Source organism: Oryzias melastigma, linkage group LG9 (assembly GCF_002922805.2).
Source record: "Oryzias melastigma strain HK-1 linkage group LG9, ASM292280v2, whole genome shotgun sequence".
In the NCBI taxonomy this organism is placed as follows: domain Eukaryota; kingdom Metazoa; phylum Chordata; class Actinopteri; order Beloniformes; family Adrianichthyidae; genus Oryzias; species Oryzias melastigma.
In genome coordinates, this window is record NC_050520.1 from 5,618,455 (window position 1) to 5,630,510 (window position 12,056).

The 12,056-nt window shown below is 38.4% G+C and overlaps 1 protein-coding gene across 1 annotated transcript; it reads left to right on the forward strand.

Moving 5' to 3' along the window:
- Nucleotides 1-2,740: 2,740 nt before the first annotated feature.
- zgc:114041 (uncharacterized protein LOC574425 homolog) lies at nt 2,741-9,103 on the forward strand. The gene is made up of 4 exons (XM_024276391.2): nt 2,741-3,075; nt 3,147-3,290; nt 5,260-6,036; nt 7,410-9,103. Exons 1-4 carry the CDS (start codon nt 2,874-2,876, stop codon nt 7,589-7,591), a joined length of 1,305 nt encoding a protein of 434 aa, XP_024132159.1. The 5' UTR covers nt 2,741-2,873; the 3' UTR covers nt 7,592-9,103.
- The last annotated feature ends 2,953 nt before the right edge of the window (nt 9,104-12,056 follow it).

Genomic DNA, 12,056 nt, shown 5'->3' on the forward strand with positions numbered 1-12,056 from the left:
TGTTTCACACATTGGCTTTATAGAAGAACCATACTCAGTGATCCCGTCCCTCATCGCATCCAGACAGGAAGTAGCCAAAATCAAACCCTAGACTTCTATAGAGAAGGTCTACAGTCGTTATATTTTTCAGAATTACTATTCTTGCTCTGCTACTTATTTTTTTAACATGTTCTTGATAATCCTTTTTTGTCATATTTTTGTTTTATTTTTATTCAGGTTAGTTATTCAAGTTATAAACCGACCAATCAGATGCTTCTATAAAACCATGTGGGCTCTTGTCAACCACACAAAACAGACAGATTTCCTTTATACAACTTTCAAGAGGAGTGTGGCCGTCAAACAAGCTCCCTTCTGATTGGCGAGAATGGTTGCTATAGAAACGTTGACTCAGACCGATTGACCAATCCTCACATCCTTACATGGCGGCATCCATATAATGACAAAATGGCAGTTGAATTGATTTGTTGGAGCCAGAATGAATGAAGCTTTATTTTTGTTGCACTTTGATACCCTGAAGGAGTTGTAAAGTGCTTTACAGTAAAATAAAGTTTAAAATTTGGCAAATTAAGAACAAAAAATTTGCATAAAACTACAAAAAGCAGTTAAAAACATTATAGACCAATAAGAATGCAATAAAAAGAATTCATGATGCACATTTCTGCAATGCCCACACGTTGTTGTTGTTGGTCGTATGTCACTAACCTAACTCTTCCTCTGGGTCGGTGCGACCAGGAAAAAAGTTCAGCAGTGGCCTCACGTATTTAGAAAACTTCGTGTGACGAGTCGCTTTCATTCCAAAAAGGTAGCAGACATTTAAAACTGTTAAGGGCTTGTGTCTTGCGTAGGAATGTTATCCTATAAAAGTGTTCACCCCAGTGTTTCTGACGTGACCTGGACACATGCAGCAAGTATAAAACTCTAGAACGGCTGTGGACACTTAAAAGCTCAGTTAAACAAACTGAGGAGCTTCAGAAACTGAATTCTAAAATGAACAGAGAGCCAGTGATGTGTGTTGATGAACCTGACGCTCCCAGCATGTGTTGAAGGAACTACTGTCAAGTTTTTCTCATGAAAGTACCGCAGTGACGTGTGCTCATCTGGATGTTCTGGACTTACTGGAGGCAGTTAAGTGATTGTTGAGTGTCACCAAAAACAATGCTGGTTTTCACTCATTCAAATGCAGAAAATTCTAGCTCAGCCACTCTTTCACATCATCAATACACTCGGTTTAAACATTTTGTGAAGTCTTTCTCAAAATGACCGGTAGATATATCTGCAGATCATCTGCGTAACAACGAAATGACACAACCGCCTTTGGTTTTCTATGGGTGACGTCACACTCACTCGGGTCCAGTTCTCACGTACAGTCAATGGTTTCCCAACATCTGACTATGCTTATTTTTTATTTTACGTTCAGCTACTCTTTTAGGAGTCCCCACAGCAGGAAACCTGACCCCCCCGACCACATTAATGAGTTCCTTACCTTTTTTTTTTCTTTTGAAAGTGACTATTTTCATGTAATTTTTTTCAGTTCATACAGCCAGTGCTGTATGGGGCTCCATGTGTGCCAAAAAGGTGTTTTTGTGTCCACCGTCCATCTTTGGTTCATTGTCTCCGTCTCCTAAACAAGTTTATTACACATTTGTACCACTAAGCAGTATCTTCTGCGTGTCCATGTCTCTTTGATGATAGCTTTGTGATGTTTTCGTTTACTTTATGCTTAAACGTTGCATTTTCTGTTGTCGTTGGATCTGGTCATCAGAAAACAACTGTTGCTAGCGTCGTTGGCTGCTGTCGTTTCACAGGACATGCAGATGATATTGCTTAGCAGTACATAGACATGAACAAATGTTCAATAAACTTGTTCAGCAGACAAAGACAATGAACCAAAGACATAGAGAGTGGACTCAAAAGCCTATTTTTGGCACAAATGGAACCCCGTACGGCCCAGACTCTGCCTTCAGCGGCCCCAAGGTAAATTGAGTTTGAGAACCCGGGTCTTAACCAACAAAATGGTCGCTCTCACCACTGCTTTCTACACCTTTACTTCCATTCTTACTGATGCTATTGTCACACATCACTTGAAACCTTCCTCCAGACATTCTTGTTCCACTTCAGCTCCTCTCATTTACACTCTGTAGACCACAATGTCATCTGCAAACATCAGGATCCAGAAAGATTACTGCCTAAACCCCATCTGTCAGTCTGTCCATCAACACAGCAAACGTGAAAGATCTCATTATGACAAATCTTTGGTGCAGCCCCACCTCCACCTGGAACTCCTCCTCCTACAGAACATCTGTCCTCTGAAAAACTCCACATCTCCTCATCCAACCCACAGCTCACCCACTGTATCACTGAATTTCAGGTTCAGCTTTTACACTTATTACGGTATTGAGGTTTTCCCTGCGGTTTGTTTTACCTTAAACTTCTGAGGAGAAGCTCACACTGAATGAGTCAGCTGTTTGAGCTGTCAAAGGAATGGACACAAAAACCAAAACCACTGACTTTACCACCACTTTTAATGTTTTTATAATCATATTCAGGTATTTATTTCTCTTTAGATTAGTTTCTAATTATAGGTTCAATCATATTTAATTATTGGTTATTAAAGAAATGTCATAAAAATGAAAAATATAAGGTAAAATAATCCATTTGACGTTTTTTTTTTTACTGGATTATTTCATTAAGACGCATCAATTTGAAACAAAACAGAGAATGTTTTGTAAAAATCTAGTCTTAAACAGTTTTCTGAAGGTCTTTTTCTGGCATTTTTTTCCTCCTCTCCACGCGTCCTCCCCACATGGGAGGATTATTACATAACAGGGATTTGGTCCGCGCAGGAGCGCAGAGCGCAGCGCACTGAGCGCAAGATGAAGTCCCGGCGAGCCGGACCTCCTGACGGGGGTTACGGCTGGGTGGTGGTCGCCTCCGCGTTCTGCGTGGCCGGCCTGACCGGAGCCGTCCTGAAGAACTACGGACACTTCTTCCTGGACATCCAGAACCACTTCGGGGTCCTGACCAGCACCACGTCCTGGGTCACCTCCACGACGATCGTCATGTTCCACGTGGGAGGTGAGGATGCCGCGGTTCTCTGCTGTCGCTCCTGCGGGGCTGGGGTGACTGGTGTCGGGTCTCCTCTGCAGCTCCTGCTGCCAGCGCCCTGACGGCATGGCTCTCCCAGAGGGTAGTTATCATGATCGGGGGGCTGCTCTGCACCTCTGGGATGCTGCTGGCATCTCTGGACCTCAGTCTGCCTTGGCTCTACTTCTCCATGGGGATCCTTGAAGGTACGAACCTCATCACATTCTCCTCTTTTACTCATTTATATTATTTTATTACAATTGAAAACAAGATTTCAAACACACATAAGCTTTTCTTTTCCCCATTTCCCATGTTTCTGAAGCTATTCCAGAAAGATTTTTGTGCTTTTCAGACTACATCTAATTAACCCAAATGTTTAATTTGATATTTCATTTTGCTTTGTCAATACTGAAAGGTGCATCTCCATGTGCTGTTGTTGAAAATATTTTATGGTTCTTTTATCTGCAAAGCAAATTTGCATTTTTATCAGTTTATATGTGTAGTAAAAAATATATTTTTTAAATTAACTGCACCAATGAAAATCATGTTTTTGGTGTTTTTAGCATTTTTATTTAGCAATCAAGCTCAAAATTGTATTTCTAAATATTTCTTTCTTCGAATCACTGTGGAAGAAAAATTGCAGCTGTCTTTTGTGACAGCAAAATCTATTTCTGAATTTTGATAATTGATCTGCATATTAGGGCTGGGAATCACTGGGTACCTCATGATGCGATGCATGGCTCACGATATCGATAACATCGCGATACTGCGATGATCTGTAAAGAAAATCACCTCTAATAACTCACATTATATAGAAATATGCTCATTTTTTTTGCTTGAACAAAATCATAATAAACAACTTGTGTCTTATTTCGTACTGATAATTCCCATAGAGGAAAATGGTAACGTCCAGCCGGGATGGGATTATATAATTTCGCTTCCTTCCACTCAATTTCTAGCAGTCTATCATTTGATGTCTAGTTATCCTATGTTTGACGTGCCTTTGTATGGGTGTAAAACCCACCATATCTAATTTAATCTCATCTAAACTGCCATAGGCCGGCCAAAGTCTGCCTCCTCTGCTCCATTCTGATGCTTCCACTTACAAATAGATCCATGAACGTCTTTTGTTTTCCTCGTCTGAGCTGGTATCTGGAAAAACTGTACCGCTGGAGATCTCCGATATCATTTTTGTTGCACTGCTAATGTTAGCTTGGGGGTGTAACGGGCTGTAAGTTAGCAGTGGGGATTGTAAACAAAGGGATGATGGGATAACAGCACAGGCTTACTTCAGTGCCAACATTCCCACAACTCAAAAGTGAATTTCTAGTGAACTCTTTTCGCTCTGCACAAAGTATGTCAAAGAAAACGACTTTTTTTTTTTTTTGGCTAAAAATGGCAAAATCATAATTAAAAGAAACGAGGATCTTACAGTAGATCAAAATATGATTGGAATAGGACATTAAAGTCAGATTGCTGCAGTTTCTCCAATTTGCTGGGATAAAAAAATCACCTTTTGGGTTTTTTTTTTCATAAATTTAAATGACCATCTGTCTCCTGTCATGATTCAGCTCTTAAAGACCCGCTCAGATCATGTTTGGAGCTATTTTTAAAGTGTTCCCAGTGGTCTTCTAATCACGATTATGCCATTTTTAGCCAAAAAAATGTGTCATTTCATGAGGTGTGGGTGGGATCATTGCTGGGAAGCAACCCCGACCCCACTTCCCCAACCCGTTGCTGAGAGCCCTCTGTTTACACGCGTTCCCACGAGCTTACAACGCCTCACACGTCCAATCTAACATTTTTAGTGCAACAAAAGCGTCAAGCAGTATTGGAACTATCCAACTGTACAGTTTTAGCCAGATGTCGGCTCAGACGAGGAAAACGAAGACATTCATGGAACTATTTGTCTGCAGGTGGATGCATCGGAATGGAGAAGAGCAGGGAAAGAAATGCACTTTTCCAAATGCATTTTTTCTGGTCCAGATTCACAACAATTTTCAAACAAATACTCAGGATTTTCTTTATACATGTCCTCCATCATCAGAGAAATGCCACAAAAACATGTTAAAAACACCAAAGACAGGATTTTCATTTGAGTGGGTCTTTAAACATCTGGAATTATTAAAAAGAAAGAAATCAAAGTGACTGATTTTTCTTGTGTTTTTTTCCCAGGACTAGGCCTTTCATTCTCGTGGGTCTCAGCCATGAGCATGGTGAACCACTACTTTGCACGTTGGCGGCCCATAGCCTATGCCATTACCAGCTCAGGGGAGTGTGTCTTTGCGTTCATTTTTAGTCCTTTTTTCAAGTGGCTGATTGAGATGTACACCTGGAGAGGTGCCTTGCTCATCATTGGAGGCCTTCAGCTCAACCTGTGTGTGTGTGGAGCCCTCATGAGACCTCTGGACACTCAGAGTCCTCTAGAGAGTAAAGATGGTCTAGAAACTGACGCTGACGTGCTTCAACCAAAGGAGAGGGTGATCTTCCAGTTCTCCCTGCTGAGAAAACCAGAACTCCTCCTCTATATTCTGTTTGCCATCTTTGCTGCTGTTGGGTTTTATATCCCGACACTATTTTTGGTGCCGTTTGCTAACAGTTTGGGGATTGACAAGTACTGGCCGGCGTTGATCCTCTCTGTCCTGGCAGTAGCTGACCTGGCAGGGCGGTTGTTCTCAGGGTGGTTAGCAAACATGAGGTTTTTCAGAAACCTGCAGCAGCTCACCTTTGTGGCCACTCTGCTCGGGGTGGTGTTGCTTCTTCTACCGATTAGCCACAAGTACTGGGCCATTCTGACCCTGGCGTCCCTCTACGGCTTCCTGTTCGGCTGTGTTGTGGCCATCCACGTCACATGCATAGTGGATATTGTGACGCTGGAGGGCTTCGACAGTGGACTGGGGCTCTTCATGATGTTCAGGAGCATTGGAGGATTCATCGGTCCACCTGCTGGAGGTGAGAAATCTTTGTCTTTTTAAACATCTTTAGCTAGCGAGATCGTCAACAGATTGTTAGTATGACTTTAACTCTTAGTCTCCAGTGTGTTAGCCAACGATGTAGGCTGTTTGCAATGATGATTATAAAATTTAGATAATTTTATCTATTTGATAAAACAGATCAGGGATTTGGATTTGGTCCCTTCAGTTCTTTGAGTGAATTTAGTCCATGGTGTTCACACTGCACAAGCAAGGAGGGCCTTCTTCTTCTTCTTCTGTCTTCTGTTTACTTGTACTTGTCTGCCACCTACAGTTGAAGAGGCTTAATCTTTATTAAGAGGCTTAATAAAGTAAAATTATTTGAGCAAATTGTAAACATTCTTCTACTTGTAAGGAGTAGAAAAAGAAGAAGAGTAGCACCTCCCTGCTTGTCCAGTGTGAACACCGTGGACTAAATTCCCTCAATGAACTAAAGGGACCAAATCCAAGTACCTGATTTTTTTTATCAAATAGATACATTTAGATAGATTTCATAATATTTGCAGCAAAAAATATTCAGAATTTTTGCACAGTTTCAAGTTCATTGCGATATTATTGCTCAAAAAAATAGTAAAATAAATAGTTATAATAAAAAAGAAGCTGGGTTTGGGTAATTATACCGCTTAGAATATAAATTATTAGAGCAAAAGAGAGCAGTAGAATAAAAAGCATTTAAGAATAATACCCCCAAATCCAAAGGATTAAATTAGTTTGGTTACATTTCATGTTGCTGTTTCACATCCATCAGCGTTTCTGCTGCTTCTCCTCATCCTGCACACTCTGACATGATTGAACATAACAGAGGGAGGTAATGAGGGCTGGAATTGTTTTGTCTTTCACCTCTGGATGGTTGATTAGTCAAAACCACTTAGATTTATGAGGGAATCTGTCAAAGGTTGGTTTTGTTTTTGAGTCAGTTTGAATGTTTTCTGGTTTCCACATCTGAATCTCTAAGGTTAGCAGCCTTTGGGAGTCGTAGCTTCTGCAGCAGGAAAACATCGTAAAATGTTGAAGCAGCCACTAAAACATGTATTTTCATTTTAAAGAAATAAAATTTATTTATTTTAAATTAGCTTTAACCAACAAATTGTTAGCTTTAGCATTTCTTTATTTGATAATTGATCTTTTTATTGTCTTTATATTTTACATTTATTTGAAAGAAAATAATAATTCTGATGATTTTTATATTGTTAAAGCATAAATGAATAAAATATCCTATTATGTTAAAAAATTAGTAAATTCCTGAAAGATTTTTTTTTTCTATTGAGCGACCTGAAAGCTTTTTTAAGATTATGATCAAAGAAGAAGTTGACGGTGGTTGAGATAAAATCACAACATTTGTTTTCCATGCAGGCTGGCTGGTGGATCACACAGACGACTTTAGCTCCGCCTTCTACCTCGCCGGCTGCTGCCTCATCTCATCAGCAGTGTTCGTCCTCTTGGTCGACCGACTGGTTCAAAGGAGGAAAGTTGTTGAAGACGAAGTCAACAAGGCTGGAAACAAACCAGAGGAGCCAGAAACGGCTAAAGTTTGATGAGAGACATCAATCCAGAATGTGACCTTAGTTCTGCCAACCAGCCTTGATGAGCAGCTGGGATCATTTCTACAAACTTTTAAAGTTCACTATTTTCTGTTAAAAAATCAGTTTTCTATAAAAACCTAAACAACAAAAAGCTTACAATAAAAAAACTAAAGAAAGTTGATCATTTTTATTCTAATAAAACTGCCAAACTACTTGAATTTTTCTCAATCTGTAATTTCCCCAAATAATTATTTTTATTTCAGCAAATAAGCTAGAAAGAATTTAAGTCCATTAATCATTTGCATTTTTAATTCTCGTAAAAAAGTTACAAACATTCTGAAATTCTCAGGAAGTCGTTTAGATTTAGCCAAAAACTCCCCCAACCATGACACTACCGCCAATTATGTTCACAGTTTTTTTTTTTATTTTTCACTCATCTCCTATTTACACCATAAAGTTCAAACTGATCAACTCTTATGGGATCATTCTTTAAAAACAAAACAAAAAGAACAATAAGTTTGTTATTTTCTAGATTTTTTTTGTCAAATAAGTTACTTTTTTATGTATTTTATGCATTAATTATACAGTTTGCTGATCCAGTTTCTTTTTTTTTTTGGCTAATATCCTGATGAAATGTTAAAGCAAACATTTCCTCTTGTTTCGTTTTTTCTTCTATTGTCATTGGTAACGTTTTACTGATTTATTACAAGCGTGTGTGTTGTTGAGGCAGGCCCAACTCCACCTTGAAGCTGCAGCAAGGCGAGCTCCCGAGCAGATGTGCTTTGAAACAGTCCCTGAGAACAAGTGGAAACAGGAACCTCATCGGGTTCTTCTGACACTTTTATCCAAACGTCTGCAGTCGTGCCTCTAGAAACGCCTCATCGCTCGCTTGTGTTGTTCTAGGAACTCCAGAAAAGTTCTGACATGTGCAGACCGGCGTCACATGTTACCATCATACATGGAGGGAGAAAAAGCGAAGACACGTCAAATGGGATTGGCTTAAAGCTGCTGCACGTGTAAAAGATCGGGGCTGACAGGAGTTTATTGAAAAAAAATCCTAAACAGCTTTTAAAAGAAAACAAAAATAACTCTATATCCCTAAAACAGGAAAAATCACCCAAATTTTTCTAAAAAATAATAAAAATGTATAAATGACTGTTAGAAGCTGCAGACGAAATGCAATTAATTACACATTTACGCTTTTTAGAACTCAAAAAATAGTAGATGTGCTTTGGAAACTTTTTTCTCTTTACTGTTTTTATGTTTTAATTCAGCTCAGCAGAAGACGGGACTTTTTTTTTACACGTGTCGATAACGCTCAAAAATTACAATTAAAAGTAGGAGTGTGTATTAACAAGAGTATGCGATACATATCACGATATATCCCAAGAGAGTATGAGAAACAATATTTCACTTTTTTTTTAAATACTATGATGTAGAAAAGGCTTTACTTGAATATTAATACACATTTTGAGTTAAGAAATGACAAAACAGGAAAGTTAGGCAACTGTATCTCTTAAATAAGTTGATATTAACCAAAAAAATGATTCATGGTGCTTTTCTTTTGGTAACTTTTGGGGCCTTTTTCAGAGTATTATGGACCTAACTCAGAACTTTGGCCCACTTCGTCTTTAGCTTTTGGACTGAAGCCACTCGTTCTTACAGGAGCCTCAAAGTAGGGCTGAGGATCGATTATAACTTCCAGAAAAGATTCGATTCGTCAGAGCTTGGATTGATTTGATCTGATTTTTTTTCAATTTTTCAATCCTTCAATTCAATTTTGAGTTTACACATTTGTATAGAAATACAGAAATTATATGATTTTAATATATTTATATTAATCTGATACAGTTCACGTATTGTAACATTTATTAGTGAAATAATGAGATTATTAATATCATCCAGAGTTACATGGTTCCTCTAAAGGAGAAGTTCTAACAAAAATGTTCAGATCATTAACATTGTAAACATTGTTCTGCTTCACCTGGAGGATGTTTTAGTTTGACCACTAGGTGGCGATCATGCTATAGATGTACACCTTTTTCCAGAAGAAGAAAGTATGAGCAAAAAATTGTCTTTTGGACCACAAATGGTTACTTTAAAAAATATTTCCTTAAAAGAGTTTAGAAAATTAATGCCTGTGAGTTTATAAAGAGGCTAATTTAGTCATCAATGTATGTTTACGTTGAGTGAGCGTTAGCATTAGCCGTTCTATGGGAAATCCCATTATACATTAGCATGAAGCTAGTAAATTTTAGCTTTATGTGCTAAATCGATTTATATATATTTGAATCTACTATTGATCTGTTAAGTTTAAAATGGATTCAAATCGAATAATCAATTTTATTAACCCAGCCCAGCCGCAAAGTACCAAAATTTGTGTTTCTACATGCTACCAGAACCAACTTGACACAGATTTTTGATTTATAATAATAATACATTTTATTTATCAGACGCCTTTCATGGAACTCAAGGTCACCGAACAAGGATAAAAGCACAAATATAAAAAGTATAAGAACATTGGTGTTGGATTATGTTCTCCCCCTGAGTTGTACATGACTCATTTTACTATGTAACAACTGGTAACAACAACTGAAAGACTGATGAGTTCAGATTTATCCAGAGATGGTTCTCCCAAGATCTTGTTGTTGTTTTGCTGTGGTGTAGAGATACTCCAAGCTTAATAAATCAATAATCGATCCGTAAAAATAGAGATCGATCTAACGCATAAAGCTAAAGTCTGTTAGCTTGATGCTAATGTATAATGGGATTTCCCATAGGACGGCTAATGCTAACGCTCGGTCGACGCAAACATACGTTGCTAACTAAATGAACATCTTCATGAAGTCAGACGCATCAGTGTTCCAAATGTTTTTAAGGAACCATTTTAGCCTAACGCACAGTTTTTTGCTAATTCTTTCTTCTTCTTGAAAAAAACAATACTGCTATAGCACGATCGCAACCTAGTGGCCAAACTGAAACGCCCTCCAGGAGAGGATAAACAATTTTGGGAGTTTCTCTGTTTTTACAGTACATACATAAATACATTTTACAGTATGAGAACTGTTTCAAATTAATTTGAAAATTTTCAAAAAATATATAGATTATTCATGTATTTCTAAGCAAATACGTCTAAATGTGTAAACTCAAATCAAATTAAATTGAGAAGATCCAAAGAAATAAAAAATAATCTAAATTGAATCGATCCAGGCTCTGGTGGATTAAATCGAACTGATTCTGGAAATTCTCGGTGACATCCAGCCCTATTGCCAACGAGCACCTGGGGGGTTAAATGGAAAACAAAATTAAGACGCTGAACTACTTGTTTTCTTATAAATAATTAAGTATTGTCTTGGCAGCATTTTAAATCGATACAAATGCCACCAAATGAAGTATCGCGATACTTCACTGAATTGATATTCTTACACCCCTCATTAACAGTACTTTCTAGCTTTTTAAAATATATTTGAATTTTTACTATATTTACTATTTATTTGTAATATTAACCCAAGATTTGTTTAAGCTGTTCTCCGGATTTCTCCATCTATTCATATATTTTTTAAATTTGTTTTGCTAACCACCTTAAAGTTAAAACTAGCTTTTTATATAGTTACAAATCAAAGAATTACCCCCACACAAATCAGACGAGTGGATTTTCTCTCCGTAGCTTTTAGCTGAAGTGGCCGAACAGAACGAGGTGGAGTGTGGAAGCATTTTTAACATTTTGTTCAGATCTGCACTTTGACGTTCTCCTTGCAGCAGGCCCCCCGCCTTCTGCTAGAGGCGGGGGGCCTGCTCGGGGGGGCTCTCTACCTCAGCGTGAACCTGACATGAGCGTGTGGACATTTGCAGTTTGGTGTGTTTGTGTTGTACAAATTGCTCAGATGTTAGGAGTGGAGTTATGCAAGCGCGGGCCTCACGTGGCTGCAGCAGCTTAATGCATGGGTCGAAGGAGAAAACAAAAACCTGAAGATCTCTGCAGATTAGAGATGCTTTGCTGGACTTTCTGCTCCTGAATATTTCAGAACAGAAGAGAATTTGTTGAAAATGTTTGTTCTGAGCTGCTCTTGACATGCTGTTTTGGTCTGTCAGTAAACGCTGAAAAGAAAAACGTCTGATTATTGTACAAAATAAACAGTGAGACCACCAACAGTCCAGAACCAAATCAGCACTTCAGCTGCACCAACCACTGAAGCACGTTGAGTCATTTCCTGTTTTCCCATGTGCTCTAGACGAACGAGTCACCGCCGTTTGGTACTTTAATGAAGCCTTTTAACTTTTGACCTGTGCTGAGGAGGAGAATTTATCTTTTTTTTCTTCAAAAGTTCGGTGGGTTTGACCAAAGTATGCTTCCTTTCTGATCACAGGCTCTGCTGAAGGAGCAGAATCCGTAAAAACTGTTTACACTTTTCTTTGTGTGAACGAATTTCAGTTTAAAACTTTTCTCACTGCAGACATTTTTTTCAATAAATTTGGA

Coding starts and splice junctions, on each gene's coding strand:
- zgc:114041 (XM_024276391.2), top strand. CDS start 2,874: ATGAAGTCCCGGCGAGCCGGACCTCCTGACGGGGGTTACGGCTGGGTG. Junction 3,291..5,259: donor CTCCATGGGGATCCTTGAAG/GTACGAACCTCA, acceptor TTTTTTTCCCAG/GACTAGGCCTTTCATTCTCG. Junction 6,037..7,409: donor CATCGGTCCACCTGCTGGAG/GTGAGAAATCTT, acceptor TTTTCCATGCAG/GCTGGCTGGTGGATCACACA.